This window comes from Sebastes umbrosus, chromosome 24 (genome assembly GCF_015220745.1).
Source record: "Sebastes umbrosus isolate fSebUmb1 chromosome 24, fSebUmb1.pri, whole genome shotgun sequence".
NCBI classification, from domain to species: domain Eukaryota; kingdom Metazoa; phylum Chordata; class Actinopteri; order Perciformes; family Sebastidae; genus Sebastes; species Sebastes umbrosus.
Window position 1 is genome coordinate 12,395,192 of NC_051292.1, and position 27,724 is coordinate 12,422,915.

At 39.8% G+C, this 27,724-nt stretch overlaps 4 protein-coding genes across 4 annotated transcripts in view; 1 reads left to right on the forward strand and 3 right to left on the reverse strand.

Annotated features, from left to right (window-relative positions):
- The window catches only part of LOC119483773 (NACHT, LRR and PYD domains-containing protein 12-like), a 28,405-nt gene extending 24,883 nt beyond the window's left edge, over window positions 1–3,522 (reverse strand). Inside the window, exons 1-2 of the mRNA XM_037762241.1 lie at window positions 3,432–3,522; window positions 2,023–2,188 (exon numbers count right to left, since the gene is read on the reverse strand). Coding sequence (XP_037618169.1) covers window positions 2,023–2,144 — 122 coding nt within the window. The 5' untranslated portion in view covers window positions 2,145–2,188; window positions 3,432–3,522. The remainder of the gene's footprint in view (window positions 1–2,022; window positions 2,189–3,431) is intronic.
- A 4,003-nt stretch (window positions 3,523–7,525) lies between these two features.
- LOC119483797 (ankyrin repeat domain-containing protein SOWAHC-like) lies at window positions 7,526–9,875 on the forward strand. The gene has a single exon (XM_037762281.1). The coding sequence runs from the start codon at window positions 7,716–7,718 to the stop codon at window positions 9,030–9,032; it is 1,317 nt and encodes a 438-aa protein (XP_037618209.1). The 5' UTR covers window positions 7,526–7,715; the 3' UTR covers window positions 9,033–9,875.
- Window positions 9,876–12,805: 2,930 nt separating this feature from the next.
- dhrsx (dehydrogenase/reductase (SDR family) X-linked) lies at window positions 12,806–26,845 on the reverse strand. The gene is made up of 7 exons (XM_037762297.1): window positions 26,652–26,845; window positions 19,055–19,162; window positions 18,485–18,553; window positions 16,277–16,378; window positions 15,972–16,179; window positions 15,456–15,663; window positions 12,806–14,331 (listed from the first exon to the last, which is right to left on the reverse strand). Exons 1-7 carry the CDS (start codon window positions 26,824–26,826, stop codon window positions 14,149–14,151), a joined length of 1,053 nt encoding a protein of 350 aa, XP_037618225.1. The 5' UTR covers window positions 26,827–26,845; the 3' UTR covers window positions 12,806–14,148.
- Window positions 19,815–26,786, reverse strand: LOC119483783 (E3 SUMO-protein ligase ZBED1-like). The gene is made up of 2 exons (XM_037762256.1): window positions 26,652–26,786; window positions 19,815–22,358 (listed from the first exon to the last, which is right to left on the reverse strand). Exon 2 carries the CDS (start codon window positions 22,321–22,323, stop codon window positions 20,275–20,277), a length of 2,049 nt encoding a protein of 682 aa, XP_037618184.1. The 5' UTR covers window positions 22,324–22,358; window positions 26,652–26,786; the 3' UTR covers window positions 19,815–20,274.
- Window positions 26,846–27,724: the final 879 nt, after the last annotated feature.

Below are 27,724 nucleotides of genomic sequence, written 5' to 3' on the forward strand. Positions count from 1 at the left end.
CGAGAGGCTGGTCATGAGACACATAAAATCTGCCCTCCCCACCTCTCTGGACCCTCTCCAGTTCGTATACCGCTCCAACCACTCCACCGATGATGCTATTTCACACACCCTGCACTCAGCCCTATCTCACCTGGACACTGGGGGCACTTATGTTAGAATGCTGTTCATTGATTTCAGTTCAGCATTCAACACTATCATCCCCCAGAAGCTGATTGGAAAACTTTCCCTGCTGGGGCTTGACACCTCCCTCTGCAATTGGATCCTGGACTTTCTGACACAGAGACCACAGACTGTACGGATCAGCAGCAGAACATCAGGTACCATCACGCTGAGCACGGATTCCCCCTAGGGCTGCGTGCTCAGTCCACTGCTGTTCACACTGCTGACCCATGACTGTGCTGCCAAGTCCATATCCAAGCACATCATTAAGTTTGCTGATGACACGACAGTAGTGGGCCTCATCAGCAACAATGATGAAACACCTTACAGAGAGGAAGTGGAGCAACTGGTGAGCTGGTGAAAGGACAACAACCTATCTCTTAATGTCGAAAAAACTAAAGAGATGACTGTCGACTTCAGGAGGAGGCCCGCTGACCACTCTCCACTGCTCATCAGTGGTTCCACAGTAGAGAGGGTCAAGAGCACCAAGTTTCTTGGTGTGCACATCTCCGACGACCTCACCTGGCACATGAACATCAGCTCCGTAGCCAAGAAGGATTAGCGACGCCTCCACTTCCTGCGGAGAATGAAGAGAGCCAGCCTACCGCCGCCCATCCTTACCACCTTCTACAGAGGCACTGTGGAAAGCGTCCTCACCAGCTGTATCACTGTGTGGTTTGGGAACTGCAAAGCAGCGGAACACAAGTCCCTACAACGCATAGTGAGGACAGCTGAGAAGATTATAGGGGTTTCTCTCCCCTCCATCCAGGACATCTTCCAGAGGCGCTGTGTAAGCAGAGCCTCTTCCATTGTAAAGGACCCCTCAAACCCCTCACACAAACTGTTTATACCTCTACCATAAGGCAGGAGGTTTCGCAGCATCAGAACCACCACTGCTAGGTTCTGCAACAGCTTCTTCCCCCAAGCTGTCAGATCACTGAACACCCTGCTGCTATCCACCACATAAACACTTCATCCCCCCCACACCCCTCTCCTATCCGTGACCCCTCACTCCCCACGTCTCATGCTGGACATGAAACAGACATTTCAGGACTACTATTTGCACTGACACTATTTGCACTGACACTTCTATTTATCTATTTATTAGGTATTTATACAAGGAAAACTACTGGAGAGTCATTGGGTTTTTATATATATATATAAAATATATATATATATATATATATAGCACTTTTAAAGACCGGATTGCTTTTATACTGCTTTACTCTGTTAATATCCTGTCATCCACTTTTTATTGTGCACCATCGCACTTTGTTCACTGTGTTATGTTTTATGGTTATGACTGTTTTTCTTATCTGTTGTCACAGATACGAAGAGGGAGGAATGCACAAATGAATTCTCTTTGTGTCACCAAGTGTGTTAAACTTCAGTTAGTAAATACATTTTAGTAGAAATTTAATATACAAACACACAATCAACAAAATCATGGCATTGGCCGCGGTCAGGAGGCTGAGGCAGGAAAAGCCAACCCTAGTATCAGCATTGATTCATGGAGAGACCTTTGTGTGGTCAGCTAACATTACTGCCAAGCAGGTGAAAACATAGAGTGATATTGTGGTTTTAGCTGACATGTGTCGCCTCACTGTGTTGAGCGATGCTCGTTCATGTCTATGTAGAGCGAGCACAAGCGCAAGCAACAGGACGCTGACTTTCGTTGACTTAACGGCCACAGGTGTCGCTGTTAACAAGACTTTTCTGATTCTTACAACCCTTTAAATTGTAGTTGGCAAATAAATTTGAGTAGAAATTTGAATATACAAACACAAAATCACCAGAAAACATGGTATTGTCAGAGGTAACTAAAAATGAGTCCTATAAATGAGTTAGTAGCAGCTCTCTTACTTTGACTCTGAGGGTCCAGGTTCATTACTGAAGAATGGAGGATCATCTTTAGACTGGTCATTCTTCATAGACAGACAGCCAGAGACTGGAGGCTCTGCTCTGTCCTCCTCACTATGACTCATCTTCTGATCTGAAGTCAGTCTGAGAGGTAAAACAGGAACACTGACTGTGAACATGTAAAGACACAGGCAAGACTGAGAGAACAGGAAGTAACACACAACCTCTCTCTCTCACACACACAAAACACAAACACACGCACACACAGAGTATACAGTATAATAAAACCACCCAGAACTCCACCTGAGGCCAGTACTACGAAGCGAGTTCAACATACCCAGGGTATCTTCTAGTTATCTGGCTTCACTTACCCTAACAAACGAGATCTCGCTAAACTGTACTACGAAGCTGGTTATCAACTCGGTAAGTCAACCCAGGGTTTCTCAGTCTGGTTATGAGCGCGTTCACATGAACAAGGAGGTGTTTGCAGCACATGACCAATCAGAAACATGGACAAGTTTACTGACAGACAGGCAGAGCGGCACATTTAACAAGGGAAGAGCAAACTATATTAGACAAATACGAAGAAGTCAAACACATAATCCAGACTAAAAGTCACACAGTTGAAGCTGCTAAATGCAGGAAGAACAGCTGGCAAAAGAAAGAACTCCCGATGTGTGTGTCTAAATAGAAATAGCTTTTCAGAATGTAATAGATGAATGGATTACTCATCTTTTAACCCTGCGAGTATGTTGTTGCGTCTATGACTATTTAAACATCCTTTCACCTGCTTCCCCCCTCTGTGGCGGTGTGAAACGGACTCAAGAGCAAGTAAAAAAAAAAAAATGAATATGAAAACATAATTCAAAGCGGTAAACACCCCCAGCATAAAGTCCGCTGTCCTTCCTGTATTTGTCAGTTTAAACTGTGTTGTTTTTAGCCTGAGATATGACTTAAACTTCTTCATATGTGTGTAATATTATCATACGATCACCGCACTGAGCTCTGATTGGTCAGTAGGCGGTGCTTTCATACGAGTTGATCTCTTATCTGGAACACAACCTGCTCCGGAGCAGCATAAATTACCATGGAGATCTACCCCGGTAAGAAGTGAACCAGCTTCGTAGTACGGAAAACTCTGAAGTTACCCTGAAGTTACCCTGAAGTTACCTCGCTAACCCTAAATCCTGCTTCGTAGTACAGGCCTCTGGTCACTTTTCTTTAAATCTCTGCTTGTTTTCTTGGGTTACGGCAGGTTTAATGAGCATTATTCAGCCAATCACGACTTTGTGTTCACAGATGAATCCAACTGTTGAGTTCATTCTAACATTTCTCTCCTCTACAGTCCACAGGGTCAAAACTGACTCAGAGACTTTAACAGTAAACTAATAAAATGTTGGATTAACACTCACCCTGCTTCAGTCTTCAGTCGCCACCTCTCTGTGCCGTTAACACAAAATGGAGTCTGGAATAACTAACTGAACTATTTCCTGTTCTCATGAGCCTGGATCACCTGGATCAGTGTGGCTCCTCCCCTCTCCATTTACAGGAAATCTTTGACCTTTGACCATTTCTGTTGCACAATAAAAACATTTGAGTTGCAAGTCTTTTTCATGATCTAAACATAGTAGACAGAAATGACATATCTTCTTTGCTCAATTAGTACAAGAACCTATATTCTGAAATGTATTATATTATTTTCTTATCAGTTATATTTGTATGTTTCTTCCACTATTTCCGCTTTTTTTATTTTTACAAAAAGAGAAAAGACATAAGTAATATCCAGCAACCTGGATTTTGAAATATAATCCCAAATTCTCTACAAGTCAAATGTTTAAGTTTCAAGTTTATTGAATTTCACCTGTCAGTATTTCAGAATTAGCAGAAGCTTATCGTTAATGAGTAACTTTAACAATAATATATTTTTATTTTCGTGTCACACTATCAAGATTCAGATTGACTAAAGAAACAGTCATGCAGTATAAAGTTTAAATGTTTATGTCTCATTCAAAAAGTAACTATGTTAGGGAAAACTGGCTGATAACAATATCCTCGAGTGTTTCCACCTGCAGCTCCTTTTCCTCCACATCTGGGCTGCTGACAAGAAGACACAGTTATACACCTAAAATTAATTCAGTAAAACATTTTAAAAAGAATTGTGCAAATCCTGAAAAAACTGGCCACTAGTGTAAAATATTAATATCATAACCTGTACTGATCACAGTCTCTACATACACTCAGTTGTGTGGACGGAAATGCCTTGTTGATGTCAGAGTTCAGAGGAGAATGGGCAGATTGGTTCGAGATGATAGAAAGGCAACAGTAACTCAAATAACCACTCATTACAACCAAGGTATGCAGAATACCATCTCTGAACGCACAACACGTCGAACCTTGAAGCAGATGGGTTACAGCAGCAGAAGACCACCCGGTACTAGCAAGGTGTACCTAATAAAGTGGCCGGTGAGTGTATATGTAGTCCAATCACAGAGGAAAATGAACAGACACACATTAGATTTAACATTTGTTCAATGTGATTTTCTTGATAAACCAGTTTCTACTGTCTGTATTCACATAATTGTGTGACTGATATGAGGTCAACTATTCACACCATGAAGCAAAGAAACCCACTGCATTAAAAACACCTCACTGATATTCATTATTAGCATTATACAGGACAACCTGACATTTATTGATCAGAGTCAAACTGTTACAACTAAATATACCATTAAAGCTGAACACAGACTGAGCTGTCTTACCTTAAACAAGCTGATTACTTTAAAAACGGAATATCTTTGATTTATGAAGTAAACCATTAATGTAATATCATATGAATGACAGCTAAAATTATCCTTTTTTTAAAAAAAAACGACCTCATGTTACTCACAAACCAAGTTTGTGATTATTAATAAAAACGTATTGTGTTGACAACTGTGCAGTGTTGGAGGAAGTATTCAGATCTTAAATAAATGCACTAATACCACAATGTAAAAATACTCTGTTACAAGTAAAAGTCGTGTATTGAAAATGTTACTTATGTAAAAGTATTTAAGTATAATCAGGAAAATGTACTTTACGTATTAAAAGAAAGAAAATATCCCCTGTGACTATAATACTATGACATATTATATCATTATATATATATATATATATACATATATACATACATATATATATACACATATATACATACATATATATATACACATATATACATATATATATACACATATATACATATATATATATATATATATATATACATATATATATATACACATATATACATATATATATACACACACACACACATATATATATACATATATATATATATACACATACATATACATACACATACATATACATACATATATATATATATATATATGTATGTATATATATATATATATACATACATATATATATATACATACATATATGTATATATATATATACATGTATATATATACATGTATATATATATATATATATATATATATATATAATAAAATAATTAAAAGGGAAATCGTCACATTTATGGAGCTGGAACCATGAAATGATTTTGCTTAAAAAATGACATAATCAAAAATAGTTGACTATTAATTTCAGTCAATCGATTAATAAGTTAATCGACTAATAGTTTCAGCTGTACATTTTCATATGTTTGTAAAGTAACTAGTAACTAAAGCTGTCAGATAAATGTAGAGCTTAAATGCAGATAAATGGAGTAAAAAGTACAACTTGTCCCTCTGAAATGTACTGGAGTAGAAGTATAAAGTGGCATGAAAGTAAATGTACTTTCTAACACTGTAACTGTGTAACGTTAGATCATCAAATCAGACGAAAAACAGGAGATTGATTAATAGAAAATAATCTATTTAAATCACATTAGTAAGAAAAATCACAGCTTGATATATATTGTTTAAATGTTCAGCCCAACTAGCCAGCTAAAGCCAATCAGATGAATATGTCTAGTTAGCTAAATTTATTCTCTTTATGGGTTAATGTCAGCAAGTTCACTGAAAAGCCGTTAGCTAACGGCTAACGGTTAGCAGTATGTCAGCCTGTTAGCCAGCTAGCTCGTCATAAACCCTCCTGAGTTTGTCCACTTTGTCAAACTTTAGTCAACATTACTGAAATAAAACACCACTTACTCTCCTCCTGTCTTCCTCTTCACACGAAGCTTGACGGTGGTTTAGTTGTCGGTTCATCTCCTGGCGCGGGTCTCATCCGTGGAACGTTCTAGAAGCTTCCAGACAAACAGCGCGCGGAGCCGTTGGCTGCGCGCAGTGCGCCTGCGCAGACAGAGCGGCCGGACGGGCTTCATGGAGCCTATAAATGTAATAAATGTGAAACTACAGAGGGTCAATTCAACAACACATCCAAAATACACTTATATCAGCAGGAAACCACTTCTTTCCATTCATTCATCCAACGCCTCATTTATCATCAATGACTTATTATGTTGGCCTGAATCTGACCCTTTCTGCCTACAGTAGACTTTGATTTTCTCACTCCAATAATAAGAAGAATGAACAAGCAGAATCAGAGCTGATCAAATCTGACCCAACTTAATGTTGACTCCCTATTATGTTCTATTATCAGTGGTGGAATGTAGCTAAGTACATTTACTCAAGTACAATTTTGAGATACTTGTATGTACTTGTGGTATTTCCATTTTCTGCTACTTTCTACTACTCCTCCACTACATCTCAGAGGGGAATATTGTACTTTTTACACCACTACAATTATCTGACAGCTTTAGTTACTTTACAGATTTAGTTCATGAAAACAAAATTGAATAATTAACTAATGAATGCTGATGTATTATTGTAGATTAAACAACCAGCAGTATATAATAATGAGTATGAGACAATATGAGGAAAATAAAGTTTTTTTTTAACATTACAGCATGTAAACATGTTTTATTAGAAACACAAAATACAAGTATGAACCTGAAAATGAGCATGATATGGGACCTTAAAGGTTAATAAACCTCATTTTGGTGAATATCTACCTAATTTTTTATTTAAAAAAAAGCAGAAATCATGAATTATTTTGACTATAGTTATCGGAGGAACATAATGTTGATAGATTATCACAGATGGGTAAAAGTTTAGTTAGACTATTGATTTGAAACCATTTAAATGTTTTTTTTAAATGGCACTACATAATGACACCTGTGGTCCTCCAAAAACTGACCCGGGAGGACTACAGATGCTATAAATTAGAATAAAACACCCAGAATTCAACCAAAGAAGTGGTCATTAATTGTTTTTGCAAAGACCATAGTATAGGGAACAACCAATGTTATTTTGGGGCAATGAGATGAAAGAAATCCATATTTGTGATATCGTGAATTTTATAAACGGGTCAAATTTGACCCGAGAACAACAGGAAGTTTAAAGCAACACGAATTACGTTTTTAATGGTTTCAACCATTCAACCCCCCCCTACAGACTAAATGGTACGGTCCGGTTGCTAGGAGGCGGAGAACGCCTGAAGGATCTAGAAATAGAGCGCAGAGAACAGCTCTACCTCACTTTCCTCCTCAATAACAGGTCTACTTTATTCACTTCTGGAGCGGAGGACAGCTCTGTGGATGTGTCGGTACGGCACGGAACGACCGGGAGAGAGTTTAACACGTTGCTTTGCTTCTCTACCGGTTATTAACACGGTAGAAGCTGCGCGCTATGGCCGCAGAGTGCTCCCAGGAGGCCATCCGGGACTTTGGTGATGACGTAGGAGGTGATATGCTACCTGGATCGGGTTGCGGAAGTGACAGCCAGGTGAGAGTTGTGAGCTCTGCTGCCGTTTCACCGGACAGAACCGGGGACAGCACGGTGGTGGCTTGTGACAACACAGGTGAGGAGGACGCGGACCAGGTGCGTCCAGGTGAGATGGGAAACAGAGCGAGCTTTAAAAGAGACAAGAGGGAGTCCAGGAAGGAGCGTGACATACCTGAGATTATTCTGATAGGAGCTTCGCCTCTCCCTGCGGAGGGATCCATGTTCACCCTGCCTGGGCCTGCACCGACTAGTCCTACAGAGGAAGCAGAGCAGGTGGAGATCAGGAAGGTTGTCCTCAGACACCCGGATGAAGTGGACACACACAGCTTGTCTGGGAGCGAAGGCAGTCCCAAAGGCAGCCGGAAGCACTTCATCCAGGTGATGATGAGCACCTCCCCGCAGGTGAGGCGGAGCTTGGTGCTTCGCCGCTCCGTCCACCTGGCCTCGCCCACCGGAAACGACGACGACTCCGTCTCCCTGGACGAGGACAGGACCCCGTTGGCGCTGGACCCGCTGGAGCACGAGTGGATGATGTGCGCCTCGGACGGCGAGTGGGGCGGCCTGTGCCAGCTGCTGGCCGCCGAGCCCGGCCTGGTCCTGAAGAAGGACTTCGTCACCGGGTTCACCTGCCTGCACTGGGCGGCCAAGCAGGGCAAGCCGGAGCTCATCGCGCGGGTCGTCGACTTCGCCAAGCGGCACGACGTCCCCGTCAGCGTGGACGTGCGCTCCAACACGGGCTACACGCCGCTGCACGTCGCCGCCATGCACGGCCACATGGAGGTGGTGAAGCTGCTGGTGGGGGCGTACGGCGCGGACGTGGAGGTCAGAGATCACAGCGGGAGGAAGGCCTGTCAGTACCTCACCAACAACGTCAGCGTGGACATCCAGGACATCATAGGAGCGTACGAGAGCTCTGACACCCACAACGAAGACTGCAGGGATGGAGGTCGCTGGAGGTTCTCCAAGGTCCTCCAGTCTAACCTGAAGCCCCTCAGGCTCCTCGTCCCCAACGACTGGGACTCTGTGGACGGGGAGGTCCAACCCAGATACAAAGTCCTCAGGAGGAAGTCTTCACTCGGCAGGATGAAGCCCAAGCTGCAGAGGCTCCGCTTGAGAACGTCGCAGATTGTCCACAGCACGACGTTCCGCGACACCGAGGAGCCGGAGGGCTCCGGGACAGGGTCCTTCAAGTCCAGGCCCAAGACCCATTTCTTTGGCTGAGAGGACAGGAAGGGTGGACGGGGATGTCTACAGAATGATTGCAAAAATGTGGCACTGAAAGACTGGGCTAGAGAGCGTGGAGCGGGGGGGTTAATATATCTGGGCTGATGTTTTTATTGCAGGTGGAAGTTGATCTCTAAATGTGATCTTATTATGCCATATAATCAGTGAGTTGATAGGCGGGAACAAATCTGACAATCAAATTGTCCCATTTAGACTCAACCGTGGTAAAGGTCTTCTCATCAACTAGTCTAATACACTCATGTTCATCACATCAGATCACCTTGCAAACAGGCGTTGTCCCACAGTGTATTATATACTTGGGTCCACAGCAGAGCTGTCCAGGCAGCCTCAGGGCTCATCTGATATCTGTCTCTGCTAATAGGACTAGTCAACAGGCGTGAACTCTAAGCCATAACAGCCTTCATAATGTAAAGGATACGGCTGTTGCCTGCACCATCTGACACAGATACACATTGTATTAATGTTAATCAGACTGCAGGTCAGCTGACACTAAAAGCCTCTTGACCTGAGTCTGTAATCTGCAGGCCGGTGGCATTAAGAGACACTTAACTACTGGTCTGCATGGGCTACATTTACTTTCATCATCCGTCCAGAGGAAATATATAAAGCATGCCTTGTTTAACCTGAGCTCTTTGGGTAAAGTATGACCTCAGTCCTCCCTCTCTACATTTAACCCCCCCTGGATGTGCTGAAGCCATCTGGAGAGGGCTAAATCCTCTCAGCACTGAAGTTTACAGAACGGGCATGTAGAAGAATGTACTATAGTTTAGGACAGGGGTCAGTAACCTTTACTATGAAAAGAGACGTTTTAGGCAAAAATTATTATTATATTATAATACTATTATATATATTATTATTTATTATTTATTTATTATTATTATATATATATATATTATTAATTATTATAATATTACAAGAAAAAAAGTCATATGAGAATAAAGTCATAACTTTACGAGAAAAAAAGTCGTAATATTACGGGAATAAAGTCATAACTTTACGAGAAAAAAATCCAAATATTACGAGAATAAAGTCATAACTTTACGAGAAAAAAGTCGTAATATTACGAGAATAAAGTCATAACTTTACGAGAAAAAAGTTGTAATATTACGAGAATAAAGTCATAACTTCACGAGAAAAAAGTTGTAATATTACGAGAATAAAATCATAACGCCAAAAAAAGTCGCAATATTACGAGAATAAAGTCATATTACAAGAAAAAAAGAAAGTAACTAATTAAAGTAAAAAATTACTACTTTATAATATTATGACTTTATTCTCGGAATATTACGACTTTATTTCTCGAAATCCCGGATTTTTTTTTTTTTCCCTCAAAGTGGCCCTAATACTCCGTTGTACCGTCGTGCCATAGACCTACAACAATGATAAATGATGAATGAAAATGTAAACAAAAAAACAGTTATTCATTTCCATTTTTAAAAATCCACAGGGAGCATCTGGAGAGGGGCTACAGAGGTTGCTGACCCCTGATTTAGGGGGTGTTTAATACTTAATAATGTATTTAGTATGATGGATGGAACCAGACTGGACGACATCATCAATAAAGGTTTAGTTTAACACACACCAATTTAATCCACAACATGTCACATCTGGACTCCCAACTGTACGAGCTCTGCGTGTCCAGCTGTGAGGTGGAGGCTCTTGACTACAGGCCATGTGTATGTGTGTCATAGTGATGGTTTATAAGGACAGACTCTTTTTTTAACATGGCTCCAGTGTCTCCATCTCTCTGTCATTACGCTAACCAGCCGTCTGCTGTGCGACCACAGTTGAAACCTCTCTCAGTGTTTAGCAGTATTTATAAACCACTGTCTTTTAGTCATACATTGTTTTCACTGAGGATGTGATCTCTGGTAGGATGCTGGCTACTGTTGTCTCCAGCAGAAGCTGATTGAGAAATTGGCGGGGACCATAACAAGCGTGTCCACTAATGAAATGTCCCACTCCGTCCGCATCTTGGTCACAATTCTATCATTCAATATCATATCTAAATGGTATCAATCGGGCTGTGATTTCCATTTTATAACTTTGAGGGTCACAGCGATATTGTTTACCTGTGTTTTAGCTGGCCTCACTCCCAGGTAGTTCTGGTCCCTGAACCAGAACCTGGTCTTTGTCCTCTCAGGCATGGGAGCCCTGACTGACTGCTGCTTACAGGAAATGTCCTCCAGGTTCTGCTCCAACAGAAACAGACCGGCTGCATCTTAATGTAATAAAGTTATAAATGAACAAATACAGCGGGACACTTTTCTACAGTATTTTTATATATCTCTGTAAATCATTTACTGTATATTCTTTTCTTTTTTACTACAATGGCACCTGTAATCTTTTTTATTACACCTTTGCACATTTGAACAAAAGCAGCTCTTGCACATTATAAACTTTTACTATTTCCTTTGGTTACTTGTACTGGGTTATTGGGCCAGTTTAATGATGTTCTTACTCTTTTACTTTAAATAAATAATACATTGAAGATGTTTAAAGGACTGTGTCTGATTTTAAAATATGAATGATTCTTCAGCTGTCTGTTGTAGAAAAGCAAACGTATGACGGAGTATTAGGGCCACATTGAGGGAAAAAACATCCGAGATTTCCAGAATAAAGTCAGAATATTACCAGAAAAAAGTCATATGAGAAAAAAGTCATAACATTACGAGAACAAAGTTGTAACTTTACGAGAAAAAATTTCGTAAATATTACGAGAATGAAGTCATAACTTTAAGAGAAAAAATTTAAATATTACAAGAATAAAGTCATAACTTAATGAGAAAAAAGTCGTAATATTACGAGAATAAAGTCATAACTTTACGAGAAAAAAAGTCGTAATATTACGATTTTATTTTCTAAATCTCAGATTTTTTCTTTTTTTTCTCAATGTGGCCCTAATACTCCGTCGTACTGTCGTACCATAGACCTACAACAATGATAAATAAAAATGAAAATGTAACCAAAAAATCCACATCAAGCCAATGAAGAGCCGCAGGTTGCAGACCCCTGGACTAAAGGAACATGCAGTTGAAAGCTCCAGAAAAGGCCAGTAAGTGAACCTTGAGTCAGTATTGGTGTGCCAAACTATTGTTCCTTGAATCGAGACTGACATCTCACAGCCAACAAAATAAACGGTTTAGGTTTCCACCACTACATGGTCGCCGGTATGTGGTCACAGACTCCTCCAGCCGTGTGTGACGGTCCTTTTAAAATCAGGCTTTCCACCAGAACCAGAACCTGGCTCCCGTTCAGCTACGAGGAGGTCTGGGTCCAGGTCTGGGCTCTGTAACTGGAGGTTGGGAGTTCACCCACTAGATAGCACTATAACAGAGGAGACATCCTGAGCTTTGAGGGGGGACTAGTATGGGACAGCGTGGTGAGAAGGGCCTGATCACCACTAAGTCCCTTTTCAAGTAGAAAGTTGCTCCTCAGACTCAAATGAACAGGTCCCTCCTGTAGTAGGGGTGTTCTAGAGGGGTTCTGACCCACAACGGGCCGCCTCGGGTCTGAGGGCGGCAAGAAGCAGCACAAAGCAAAGACGAAAGAGGACGAAGAAGGAAGGAAAAACAGAAATTTAAACCACATAAATAGATAAATAAATGTATAAAGCAGTGAGATGAAGTGAGAAAAAATCTAAAATAAGTAAAAAAAAAACATATTTGCTAAAATATACAAGATAAAAAAATAAAGTAATGACATATAAATTAAATATAACAAAATAAAAATAAAGTAATACGAGGCAATTTATTTATTAGTGTTTATTAACATATTGTTAATAAGTGGGACATCTTTCTTAATCTGTATATCATAATAATAATAAATGCAACCTATCACATGACTATACATGAATACACGCTGGAAAAAGGCATACCTCACAGTGATCGTGGTAAACATTTGAGTGCAATATGATCAGTTTGATTGAAATACAGTTTCCAAATGTATACAGCACATTTTACAGGTATTAAAGACACTAGTGTCTTATATCGACTCTTATTTTATACTATTAGTATTTTTAATTTTAATCAAACGTTACTCAAACGGGAGGAAATAGTGCATTTGTTGGGGACTATTTTCAGTGGCGGATTAATCCACATTAGCATCAGTAGTACAGCAGCATGGTGGATGTGGATTCATCATCGTTGGTTCTATTCTCTTCATGGAATTAATGAGATGAATGAGTAGTACCTATAATAGTACCTATAGTATGATAGTACTGATAGTACCTATAGTATGATAGTACCTACAGTATGCAACCACAGGCTCCAGCTGTTTTAACATCTGCACTCTTAGCAAACATGTTGGATTATCACCTGAAGCGTGAGGTGGCTCTTTGATTTCTAGCATATTAAATAATATTATATTACTGTAAATGCAGATTCATAATATGAATGTAAAAATGAATTTTCATCAAGGCTAAAAAATGGGAAATCTGCCCTAAAAGTGAATCCACCGAGTTAGCCCAATGAAGTGCTAGTTATTATTTTCCAACAATTAGATCTGGTACAGTCAGTATTGAAATCTTTTTGGCTGAAAAAAAAAGTATATATATTTATAAGGCATTTATGAATCTCATGTGCTCCGACTGTCTGTGATTATTTAACACAGCTCAGCTGCTCTACTGGGGGAGCTTGGTGGGATATTTACATATTAAAGACTTGGTTGTATTTGGCACATTACTCGACTGATGTTCGAGAAAAACTACACATTTAGTGGCAGAAACAGAAGTATTTCTCTGTGTAATAATACACACGTTTATGTCTAATACTACACAGTACAGCGTGCTACACTAGCGGAGGTAGTGGATAAAGTTTGAGCATTAACGCTAGCTATATGGGCACGACGTGTCTTTGTTTATTTGATGTCAGAAGGGTTATTTGTCAGTGGAACAGCTGTGTAGTTATACTTAAAATAAATACGTTTGTTACGTTATTTAAGTTACAGACGTCAAATAAAATGAGCGAATGTTGACGTGGTTTCACACGGGTCACGCTGTAGCTGTTAAGGCACCAGTGTCAGCAGGTGTGGACGGTCTGTGGCTGTAGATGTTTAGCTGTTGGTTCAGTGGTTCAGCTCCAGGTACCGATGGTCAGGCCTCCTGAAGGCCCACGAGCTCACAGCTCTTCTTCCACAGCTGGGCCTGTAGCTCGGAGTCGTAGGAGCTGTCGGAGGACTGCCTCTTGTGGCTGTTGTACAGGTAACAGGCCCCCACGCCCTCCATCTCTGAGGCAGCTGCAGCATAGACGGATATGGACGCTCCCTCTGCTGGAGTCTGAGAGGGACACGAGCAAAGAATGAGTGGCGGTCCTCACTATTCTATACTGGCAGAGTCCACGTTCCTCATGTTCTTATCCTAGACCAGGGGTCAGCAACCTTTACTATCAAAAGAGCCATTTTACGCAAGACAAAAAAAAAATCTGTCTGGAGCCGCAAAACATTTGAGCATTGTGATGAAGGTAACACAGCTTATAGTCTAAGTATATAGTATATAAGTCTAATGCAGTGAGGGCAAAAGTGCAAATGTACTACGGAGTATTAGGGCCACATTGAGGGGAAAAACATCAGAGATTTACAGAATAAAGTCGTAATATTACGAGAATAAAGTCATAACCTAATGAGAAAAAAAGTCGTAATATTATGAGTATAAAGTCATAACTTTACAAGAAAAAAGTCGTAATATTACGAGAATAAAGTCATAACTTTACGAGAAAAAAAGTCTTAATATTAGGACATTAAAGTCAGAACTTAACGAGAGAAAATTAAATAACACGTAAAATTACTGCTTTATAATATTATGACTTTATTCTCATAATATTATCACTTTATTCTCGTAATATTATGACTTTATTCTCATAATATTATGACTTTATTCTCGTAATATTATCACTTTATTCTCGTAATATTATGACTTTATTCTCATAATATTATGACTTTATTCTCGTAATATTATGACTTTATTCTCGTAATATTATCACTTTATTCTCGTAATATTATGACTTTATTCTCATAATATTATCACTTCATTCTCGTAATATTACGACTTTATTCTCGAAATCTCAGATTTATTATTTTCCCCTCAATGTGGCCCTAATACTCCGTCATGCCGTTGTACCATAGACCTACAACAATGAGAAATAAAAATAAAAATGTAAACAAAAAACAGTTATTCATTTCCATTTTTAAAAATCCACAGGGAACCACTGCAGAGGCGCATGTGGCTCCGGAGCCGCAGGTTGCAGATTCCTGTCCTAAACTCACCACCTCTTTATGAGAAGCACCTTTATAGGATAGGACAAAATCTAAAATCCTAAAATGTCCCCATAGTCGACAACAGAAGAAGAAATCAAGCTTGTAGGATAGATATATAAAGATGTAGATGAGACAGTAAAGATGTACCCTGAACAGTATCTTGGCCACAGGCTTCTTCATCGCCTGAGCGAGGCTCCACAGGTTGTCGTACAGCGCCGTGTCCACCATGCCGGGGTCTACGGCGTTGACGATCACAGGGAAGCCGCCGGCCGTCAGCTGCTCCTGCAGGTAGTAGGTGAAGAGGACCAGAGCCAGTTTGCTTTGGGCGTAGGCCCCGTGGGAGCTGTAGCAGATCCTAGAGACGGGGACGGGGAGAGGGGACACTGTCAGCACTAACACTGGGTTACGGTTCAGTTTGTAAACAGGATATAGATGCAGAGATGTTGCCTTTACACGGACTATCAGGGGAAAACACATCGGAATCTTGTGTGTGTGTGTGTGTTGGCAGAGTAAAGCAGAATAATGGTAATAACATATTCACTTTCCTGTTCAGTTCCAAAGCTTAAACACGTAAACCAGCGTTGAGATGTTGAGAGCCGTGTGGAGGCAATCCCTCGATCATACCTACGGTAACGTACGGTTTTAAAAAATCACCAGTGTTACCTCCTGTTCAAGTCATCCATGTGTATCTCTCCGGCGTAGTGCGTAGCAGAGGACATGTTGATGATCCTGGAGCAGCCGCCCCGTCGTCCCGACGTCTTCAGTGTGTCCAGCAGCAGGTTGGTCAGAAGGAAGTGGCCCAGGTAGTTGAGCACAAAGTGGAACTCGAAGCCCTCCTCCGTCTGTCTCTCAGGAACCATCATAGTTCCAGCTACACCACAGAATGACAGGTAGACAGGTATATATATTATAGTGAATGCAGTGTGATAAAATGAGTGATCTTTGACTGTGATGGCTCTGCAGCTTACCGTTGTTCACCAGGACATGGAGGGGGAGGCGGCGCTCTTTGAATGCCTGAACAAACTGTCGCACTGATTTCAGGGAGGTCAGGTCTATGAAGACAAACTCAGCTGTGGACAGAAAAGAGATGAACAGAAATATGATTTAATATCAGCACTGTAGCATCTTCAGTATGTGATATCTATGTGATATTGTCCTGCAGCGTAAAAAACAACGGTAATAAACAGTAGCGGAAAGTATCAGGAACTGGAAAAGATTGTGAAAGAAACTGAGTTTATTCTGAAGAAAGAACCACACGGACCTGATGGGGGAACTGACTCTTTAGAGGAGGAGATGACTTTTATTATCCTAAAGTTATGATTTTATTCTCGTAATATTACAGCTTTTTTTTATCCTAAAGTTATGACTTTATTCTCGAAATATTACAACTTTTTTTCTCGTTAAGTTATGACTTTATTCTCTTATTACGTTTAAAAAAAAAAAAAATGTATTCAATATTTAGTTTCTTCTTCTCTCCGCTCACATTAATCCGGTGACCCTATGGAGGGGCCCGAGCCATAGGTTGGGAACCACTGGACTAAACTAGCTGTATATAAAGTACTTAAAGTAGCTCCACCTGGATCAGCTACAGCAGTAACATGCTGCACTAACATTGATGCATCAGTATTAACAATATAGTAATACGTATATTTTTGTCGGTAATACTTCTGTACGTTTATTAAAGTAGAATTTTGAATGCAGGACTTTTACTTGTAATGGAGTATTTTAAAATGTTTTCTATGAAATGCAGTATTTTAGGATCTATTTTTTTTTTTTTTATATATATATATATATATATTAGTCCTCAGGGGAAGGTTTAGAAGTACAAAAGAGAACAAATGACTTCAACCATACAAAACCTTGAATTTCCTGGCGTTATTTCACATTACACGTTCATTTATAATCAACCACGCAAAAGACATATTTTCATCTAATGTCCCATAAGTTAGAGGTGTTTAATTCACTCTCAAGTGTGCAATTTAAACTAAAAGTTGAACTACAGTTTGTTTTACATTCTTTTTAATACTGTATTTGTTTGTTTCTTTTGTATTTTGGTATTTAAATACTGAGGTATTTAACTTGAGTATTTTCAGTTCCATGTTTTCATTATTGACCTCAGAAATAGTAGTCTGCACCACCGCGTACTAAGGATTTTTGTCAAACTTGACTCAACTCCATGTATTTGACAGCCATACAATATACTTTGCAGACTTACTTTAAATAGAAAACACATGAGTTTCTAAATTATTGCATTGTTCAAATGAGATTAAACTTGACACGCTACATTTAAATTCTGCTGACATGTTAGTGCACCAGTAACCCAATACTATATATATGTAATTATTATAAGAATAATTTATAAATATATATACGTGTACATAATTTACACATATATATAAATATTTATTATAATATTTTATAAATAATAATAATGATCTATAAATATATATAAATAATTTATATATATATAAGTATTATTATAATGTATAAATTATAATTATTATAATTGTTAAATATATACAAATATTATAATTTTTTAATATATATAAAATTATAATACAAATATATATGTATAAATTATAATAATTTATACATATATATACACGTTCAGATATAACTATCTACTTATCATTTTTTTCTATGTGCTGTTTTTTTTCCCTTTTGTACATTTAATGAATGAATGAATGAATGAATTTATTTATTGAAGGTTTCTACCTTACTACCATGAATTATATTATTGTAGTACTTATTACCTTTCATTTTAACTAATTAATTAAATTATTTTTATTCTATTTTTTCTGTAACTTTACCTCTCGAGGTGGGAGGAAGGCTGGACCTGTCTCTGTGTGGGAGTGGGAAGCGACGTGTATGTGTGTATATACCGTATGAATGCGCATATTAAATGTTAAATGTAAGATATAATTTTTTTGCATTATGACTCTGGTGTTATGTTTTGTTATATTTGTTATGCTATGTTTGAAAAAAAAGTAATAAAAAAAGAATTTTCCCCCCTTAAAAAAGTGAAATCTGTCTCAGTCTGAAGAACTGCAGGCTCCACTTTGAGCACCACTTCACATTTTACACCAGACTGTTTTATAAGAGCTGCTGCTTTGGTTAAAATGACAGATGTGACCAAAGATAGACAGACAGATGATGATGATGATGATGATGATTACCTTTCCCCTCGCAGCCTTCTTCCTGAATCCTCCTGACGGCTGCTCTGCCCTCCTCTCTCTCGTTCCCAGCTGGAGGTGATGGAGATCACAGACACTTGGTGGGCTGATGTCCAGCAGTTTATCTACTTCAACTCAACCAGACTGGCTAACAGCTCAGCTTTCATCAGTCATTCTATCTCAAAGTTATTAACCGAGGCGACTGCTGGATCTTTCACACTCGTACAGGTCTTTTTTTAAATAATCCACACAACGTGCACCAACTATCATGTAAACATTATAAATACATAACATAATGGGGTTCCGTGTGATCCAGATCTCACACTCTCTCTCTGCAGTCCAGCTTTCATTTGCAGGTTTCCTCCTCTTCATATTAGACACAACAACGTTTGAACGTACAGTAGGGCTGCACCATTATGGCCAAATCACTATTATTTATCACGATTACTCATTGATTTTAGCGACAACATTTTTATTATTGCAATTTCACATTAAAAATGGCAACATTGCAAATGAGAGGTGGACTGCAGAGATGTATTAACCTGTGTCATGTGATTGGACAGTATAGCCTACCTATGACAACATGCATGCCAAGGCTTGCCAGGTGTCTCGCTGTCTCATAACCCATTCCTCTGGTACCCCCAGTCACAATGGCAACCCTTCCATTCTGCTTGGGTAAGACTGTGTGGGAGGAGAGAGGGACCACATGAGGAATCAGTATCATTAATGACAGGTAAATGTAGTCACATAAACTATGTGGACTAAATGATCAATCAATTAATACAATTAATTCATAATTGTGATTGTATTCATAAAAATGCATCAATACAAATGGGAAGTTTGGACATCAATCAGTCAGGCAAATGTTGAAAACAAAATCTTTACTTTCATACATGCACAGCAAGACATTTTTATCATCCACAGTTAATGACCTTAAACAGGAGGTACTTACAATCCATCCCACGTTATTAAAAAGTTGAATCATAGAGCCCGATTTTTATTTATTTTTTTAAAGAATTTTAAAATTCTGATTACAGATTAGTTTAATCCAGTATGTATATATTATGGCTGGTTCTGCTGTTATGTTTATTGTACAGATTTTGACAGAATAAATGCTGTGTTGAAGGAAAAATGTGATGCCAAACCACAGCAGTTTCATGATTTTGCAGTAGCAAAATAAGAAAATTGATTTGTATAGTTGATTTATAGGCTTTAATACACTCCCTCCATCTTCAAGTTTTTTCTTAGAGTGAGATGAGAAGATTAATTCCAATCTCCACAGACAAGAGATTGATAATCTTCTCATCTCACTCTGAAAGAATGCAAATAAGCATTTCCCCCCAAAATATTAACAAATCTTTTAAAATGACAGGGTGAGACATAGCTAGGTCAAACTTTTCATACAGATTATAGGCTAAAACTCAAAGAAAGGTTATCAGCGGTTATTACCATTTTCCTACTACTGACCGATACACCTCCATAATAGTTTTAAAGGGCCAGTGTGTAACATATCGGGGATCTATTAGCAAAAATGGAATCTAATATTCATAACTATATTTTCATTAGTGTATAATGACCTGAAACTAATAATCATTGTGTTGTCATTAGCATAGAATGAGCCCTTCGTTTCTATATGGATGGCCTCTTGAGTGAAGCCAACGGAGTTACCACAGTTTTGCACTCTGCGCTTCATGTTACCGCAGTCTTGAAAAGGGAGGAGTGAGCGGAGGGGTATTCAGTTCTACACACTGTACATGTAGGCCACACAGCATGCAGTCATCAACATCACACAGTCATTCAAGTGGCTGGCCCAGACTGCAGTTTCCCTTCCAAACACTGTCCAAATCATCTTCACAGGGTTCAGGCTCATAGTAGCTCCGTGAGTTCTCATACAAGAAGACCTGCTGATCTACTAAAGCTGGAGCTATGCGGTTCCTTTTCCCACACAGAACTGTCCCAGAGGAGCTTAACATCCTGTGACAAGGTACACTCGTGGCGGGAACACACCAGTACTTCTGGAGCACCTTGGGGAGGGTGGGGAACAAGGGTGCATGACTCGACCACCACAGTAAAGGGTCTTCATTCAGACCTAGGACTCTTTGTGATTTGTAGTTGCTCAGCTCCTCTACCACCTGTGCATGCAGCTCCTCCTGGCTCTGGTCTGTATCAGACTGACAGAATATGGCAGCCAAAGGGTTGTCTTGGGTTGCACTGCTGGCAGATTCTCTTTGAGGTGTCTGCTTCTTGCAAGGTGGTTCATCAGATACCAAGGTGAAATCATCTAGGCATGGTGGCTCCGCCATCTGCTTCTCAAGGATTGCTTTTGCCTCCTCTATGATGTTACTCTCAACTTTGGAGCGCTCCTGCGTGGACAGGAAAGGCAACTTCTTGTATCGAGGATCCAAAAACGTGGCAATGTTGAGGAATGTTGAAATTTCTTGCGATAGCTGTGTATTCTGTGAATAGGTGCTTGATAGGACCTTTGAGATGATCTCTTTGGTCATGCTGATCTCCTTGAGGTCCCCTTCCTTGATCTTGAGGGTGGTGTTCAACAGCATATGAAGCACGGGCCTAACCATGCTGATGGTTGGGTACTTGCAAGAGGTGATCATGTTTGCCACAACTTTAAAAGGCTGGAGGACTTCAATCAAGCCCTCTAACAAGGCCCAGACAGGGCCATCGAAACTGAAATGATGACTGCTGGGACTCTCTAGAAGTGTTGCAGTTACAGCAACCTGTTGCTCTTTCAGTCTCTGTAACATTGCCAATGTGGCCAACCAAGACCTCCCCCTGTCTGTGATGAGTGCACACTGAGCGAGGCCATGCTGCTTCTGTTTTTCCCTCAGCAGATACACCGCCGGTTCTCTGAAATGATCAACAAGTTTGCGGCAACATCCCAAAAAGCTGTCGACTCGCGGCATCTGGAAGGCTTCATCCATTGCACGATTGACGGTATGTCCAAGGCAAGGCATTTCCACTGACAGGTCCAGGAGTGAGCACGCTTTCACAATGTCCACCGAACCACTTGTGGTGGCACCGCTGACTTTATGAGTTATCCCCCACTCAACAAATGCTTCATACATCGCTCTGGTGATGTTCTCGGACGTGTTGTCCTCTTGTACTTCAAACGTTTTAAGACACTTGTTGGTCATAGAGAAGCCAGTAGTACTGTTGTAATTAACTGAATGCACAGCAAGTGAAATGTATGTCCTATTCTGGGTTTGGCTTTGCCAAAGGTCTGTAGTAACGCCACAGTTCATAACCCCAGCAAGCTCACTAAAGACCATGTCCCGGGCACGGCAGTACATCTGAGGAAGCATTTTAACCACCAGGTCGCTTTTGCTCGGTGGAGAGTACCCAGGATCGATGGTGTTCATTAAGGTCTTGAAAGTAGGCTCTTCAACTAAAGATACAGGGTATAACCCCTCACAGATGAAGTTGATGACAGCTATCGTCAGATCATTGTGTCGTCTGTTTTCATAGTATAAACTCTGCCTTAAGTTTGTGTCCTGGGAGTGTTGCTGAACATGTACACCTGAAGGCTCGGTCTTTATCCTGGAGAACGCCGTGGCAAACGCCTCGCGCATCTGATCCGTGTTGCTCTTCACAAACTCACTGAACTCTACGGGGTGGTTCTTTTCAAGGTGGTACGAAAGATTGGACGTGTTTCCAGAGTAAGCGATTTGACTCATGCATACGCGACAGTATATCCGTTTCCAGTGCAATATGCAGCCATCTGCATCTGTGTCAAAGCCAAAGTACTTCCAGACTTTGCTTTTTGCCCGTGGGTGTGCGACCAGATTGAGACCGGAGCATGAAGGTCCTGAACTTTTACCCTCCATTGGTTCCTTTGGTAAGCTATCCACTTACTGAGCACCTAACAAGAATAGTGAAATACACATTTGAGCATGTTGATCAAAACATTATAGCCATTTGTGAAACTACACTGGGATAGGATTTAGCTGTGCTTACATGGACACAAGAAACTATCACAGTGAAAAGAAGTCAGTTTGCAGTATTCTGATCTACAAAAACACAGTTTATGTACACTCAGTTTCCAGTTTGTTAGGTGTTGTAAGTGGCGTTGGTTTATTTGTATGGTCATTTTGGCAGCTCCTGTTGAATTATACTGTGTTATACTGACAACGTTTCAAATATTTTGCCCATTATATGATCCAAAATGATCATAAAGTTGAATCAACTCCTCTCTAAAATGGTTTGAACAAAAACTGAACAAGATAACTTTCATGAAGGGAGGATTTATTGTTGTATTAGACCGCTCTGGCTTTAGTCAGGTGTACCTAATAAACTGGCAACTAAGCGTAAACAAATGGTCTTTTAATTAGATCTGTCTCTCTGCCACAATTTCTAACCAAGACTGGCATATTTTAAGTGTATTAGTTTATTGTAAGTAAGGCAAACAACATTTCTATTATTCTGTTCTATATTACCTTATTTTCTATATACTACTCTACTTTCTATTACTCAGAATGCAATATCACACCGAGGACGGAAGAAAAACTGAGCCTGAGTAAGTTCGGCGCAGTTTGAACTTTAAGGTTGGGGGGGTTCATAAAAAAAAATCTAGAGGTAATGTGATGTGTACAACACAGAGAGGTGTACTGTATTGGGATGTGTGTAGCCTACATATTACAAGCGTAGGTGACAAAATCAGTTTGATTGCATTGTTTTCTATTCGAATGTCCGACTCCTAACTGGCCGCGAGCGAGGAGGCGCTGCTTTGAGCTGAACTTTTGTTTGAAAGCGCTGCAACGGACGAGGAACGGCTGAGTGGTAAAGGTGAAATGAGGAGTTATATGATACGATACCTCCTCATTTCACTATAAACACCTAAATAAGGTGACAGCTGGGAGATCACCAGGAAATAAAAGCTCACTTTTGCCTTGTTCTTTATTTCATGGGCTATTTTACTATGACATACTTATATATATATATTTTTTAAAAAGCATTCGAATACTGATTTGGATGTCAATTACCATGGCAACTAGGGATGCACCAAAACCGATACCAGTATCGGGTCCGATACTGTGCTCATGTACTCGTACTCACAAAGCGGCTCCGATACAACGGCACCACTTTGCGGCAGCGTGACGTTACCCTCTCGTCAGCATCTTTCGGGTCCTCACGCTCCACCTCCCCGACGGTGCGGGCGAGACGGGCTGAGGTGGGATCCCGACCCCGCGCACCACCGGCCCTCACTTCCATTGCGCCACGGGGTTTTGCTTGCACCCTCTGACTCGCAGCGCACGTTAGACTCCTTGATTCATGTTTCAAAATGGGTCGGGTGGGTCGCCGACAACGCCGCAGACCCCTGGCGCCTTTTACGTGGGCCGCGGCACGACGCGGTTGGGGCGCACTGAGGACAGTCCGCCCTGGTCAACAGTCGCACTGGGAGCAGGGAGCCCCATCACGGTGCGGCGAGGTGCGGCGAGGTCCGGGCGGGGAGCGCTGTAAAGCTGCGGCCGTGAGCCACTTTCGCCCCGCCTCGTATGCGGGACTCCCCAGCCTGCCGTGTGTCGCTCACACCCTCCAGCTGGCTGTTAACGAGGGTCTTTAGGCACAGAGAAGTACTCGTATCGGTACTCGGTATCAGCGAGTACCCAAATCTAAGTACTTGTACTCAGTCTGAAAAAAAGTGGTATCGGTGCATCCCTAATGGCAACAGTAGTAGTCAGCCCTACTAAAACTATAAAAAAGAAAGAAAGAGCCAGAGCCAGGCTGCAAAACTGGAATTTTTGAATCAGAAATCACGAGCCAGTCAGGCGTTATCTTTTAGTCCCGGTGCGGGATATTCCACATGAATAACAAGAATTTGGGAAATCCTCTTATTACAGCCTGCATTCTTTGTGAGATTAAGAGTGTGTAAACCTCAAGTCCAAACCCACATTTCCCACTGACTGAGACACAGTCGTCCTTTTGTCTTAAAGTGGAGCACATTACCGGAGTCTCACTCTACTATCACATGCTTCCACGCACATTTTCATTTCGGGTTTATGGCTTTAAATTGAGATGAATTTAGATGCAATACAATATCACTTCAGTGTGAGTGTGCATTAAGAGCATTACTACAAGATAGCAGCTGTGAATGTGTTCTTTGTTTTACAGTGTTCTGCTGCTTTCAACATCCGTCTGAGCAGTTTATGTTTGCAAGCGCTACTATATCGATATCAGTAGTAGTATTAGTAGTACATTATTAAATGTACTTAAGGTCAACTTTTTTCTTCATTGCAAATTGGATTAGAAACCCTTTTTGAATGCCAAAATGTCATAAGATGTCATAAGATGTCATCAGATCAGGCGAGGCAAAGTTCATTCCTCACTGATATGAACCTTTTTCCTCTCCTGCCACTGTGGCAGGTCACAGAAAAATTCTACCGGCCACTTAATTTGTTTTTGTTTGCCACTTCTGAAATCTAGCTAGAACGCTTTAAAATTGTAAACACTGAGTCAGTGGTACCAGACCGTAGAATTATGCAATATATCATGTAACCCTAATCCATGACTATATTTGGTAACACTTAATTTTACAGGTCAGCAAATTTCATGGTAATTAGGTGATAATTAGCAAGTAACCTATTCGAAATTTCTGTGGAATTACTGGCAAATTACCCCAATATTTACCTCAGAATGTATCGAAAGTTACTTTATTATAAACATTATTTAATAATTATGTGCTAAAATAGCATCTAATGGTTAAAATAGGGCCCTTAGGATTGAGAAGCGGCTGCTCTTCATCGGAGGTGGAAAACCAAAACTAATAGAAGGACTCTTCTGATCACCTTTGTGACTTATTGTCTCCACAAATGTAACCTGGTAGCTGATGTCATGACTCAGGGAGGTTTTTAAAGAAATTTCAAAGAAGTTATTATGCTAATTATTATATATTTACCAGCAGACATGGAAATAAAGCATATCAATTAACTTTGTATTCTTTAGGTTCTAAATTACCAGCTATTGAGAAATAGCGGAATATAATTATTAAATAATGTTTATAATAAAGTAATTTTAGATACATTTTGAGGTAAATATTGGGGTAATTTGGCAGAAATTTTAAAGAAATTTCAAATAGGTTACTTGCTAATTATCACCTAATTACCATGACATTTGTGGACCTGTAAAATGAATTGTTAATCTATATTTGATTTAGACTTTAGAATTTCTTTTTAAAAATAATATTTCTTAATATAAGGAAAACCTTTTCTGCCATGGTGGCAGGTGACCTGAAATTTACCCTATTATCTGGCAGGTGGCAGATGCTAATTTCATTCCCTGCTTCTATCATAATGTTCTAAGCTGTTACAATCCATTTTAAATCATTATTTCATGTTTATTTCTGATCTATGACTAGATCAACTTGACACACAGTGCTGAGCTGCATCTCATATTAACCTCCAGGTTCCCAGCTTTCAGATGATGTACACCACTTCTATGTGTCATCTACTGCTGACCTGCTATCTCCCCTTAAAGGTCCCATATCATGCTCATTTTCAGGTTCATACTTGTATTTTGTGTTTCTACTAGAACATGTTTACATGCTTTAATGTTCAAAAAAAACATTATTTTCCTCATACTGTCTGTCTGAATATACCTGTATTTACCCTCTGCCTGAAACGCTCTGTTTTGGCGCATTTCAACGGAGTGGCAACGGAATTGCGTTGCTAGGAAACAGCTTGGGTCCATGTTTACATCCTGTCAGCTGATGTCATTCACATACACTGCAACAGGAAATAAACTGGGACACATTTAGAATGTTTAAAACTGTGTAATGGTCTAAATATTGTGTATTTGTGACATCACAAATGGACAGAAATCCTGACGGCTTGTTTCAAACGCAGTTTCTGAATACGGGCTGTGTGGGACCTTTAAATTCCCCCTAAAGAAGACTTAGACTAGACTGGCTCTATTGTGGGTCTCAGAGGGTTAATACAAATCTCAAACTTTATCACATTTATGCCGAATTGACCAGAAGACACCACTATTGAACAATCTCAGCTCAGGCTCCATCAACTTTGTTCATTTGTAGGCAAAATAAGAGAATATATCTTTAAACTATCACTTTTCTAACGCAGTCCGGTGCGGAAACAAGAACACAGATTAATTAGTATTAAGCAGAGTAGAGGACAGTTTAGTGAACAGAAGCTGAGCTCACCTGGTAGAGTAAAAGATGTGTTGAACATCTGGTAGATGAGGACTCGGATCCCGCAGTAGTAGAGCCGGAGGAGAGGCAGCAGCACCGACTGCAGCCACATGTCTTTGTTTCCGGAACCGAGCAGCTTCCTTTCCGAGTGCGTCACTTCAATGAGTCCGGCTGGTGCGCCCTGCATGGTGGGGTTTATCTCTCCACGGTTCCGCCCCCGAGCAAATTGTGTCACAGGATGCAAAAAAACAAAACTGATTAACTGTTAAGACAAAGGAGCCTTTTCAGTTCATCCCTACAACATTTATGAATGCATTAGATTGTAACTTACTGTACTCTGAATAATTGATGTGATGGATGGGGAAACTTTTGGGAAAATCCACTTTAAACTAATGTAGTCTATCACAAGCTAAGCAGCCATATCAAAAAAAGATTGTGGGGTATATAAAATGTTACTTTGCCCAAATACAAATTTATATTGCTTTTTTCAATGTTATTGTGAGGTAAATATAAGGATATTTTACCCAAATACAAATTTATATTGCTTTTTTCAATGTCATTGTGAGGTAAATATAAGGATATTTTACCCAAATACAAATTTATATTGCTTTTTTCAACGTCATTGTGAGGTAAATTTAGGGATAGTTTACCCGCAATTTTAAAAAATGAATGGGAATGAATAACTGTTTTTTTGTTTACATTTTCATTTTTATTTACCATTGTTGTAGGTCTATGGTACGACGATACAACGGAGTATTAGGGCCACATTGAGGAAAAAAAATAAAGAGAGAATAAAGTCATAATATTACGAGAAAAAGTTGTAATATTAGGAGAATAAAGTCATACTTTTCAGAGAATAAAGTCATAATATTATAAAATAGTAATTTTACGTGTTATTTTCTTTTTTTCTCGTAAAGTTATGACTTTATTCTCATAATATTACGACTTTTTTTCTTGTAAAGTTATGACTTTGTTCTCGCAATATTACGACTTCTTTGCTCGTAATATTATGACTTTATTCTCGTAATATTATGACTTTATTCTGTAAATCTCAGATGTTTTTTCCCTCAATGTGGCCCTAATAC

What these genes read in the sequence shown, in the direction of transcription:
- LOC119483783 (XM_037762256.1), bottom strand. Translation starts at nt 22,323, where the DNA reads ATGGAGGGTAAAAGTTCAGGACCTTCATGCTCCGGTCTCAATCTGGTC.
- LOC119483797 (XM_037762281.1), top strand. Translation starts at nt 7,716, where the DNA reads ATGGCCGCAGAGTGCTCCCAGGAGGCCATCCGGGACTTTGGTGATGAC.
- dhrsx (XM_037762297.1), bottom strand. Translation starts at nt 26,826, where the DNA reads ATGCAGGGCGCACCAGCCGGACTCATTGAAGTGACGCACTCGGAAAGG. An exon ending in ATGGATGACTTGAACAGGAG is followed by an intron (nt 15,664 to 15,971) that starts GTAACACTGGTG and finishes CCCCGTCTCTAG; the next exon opens with GATCTGCTACAGCTCCCACG. An exon ending in TGGCCAAGATACTGTTCAGG is followed by an intron (nt 14,332 to 15,455) that starts GTACATCTTTAC and finishes TGTCCCTCTCAG; the next exon opens with ACTCCAGCAGAGGGAGCGTC.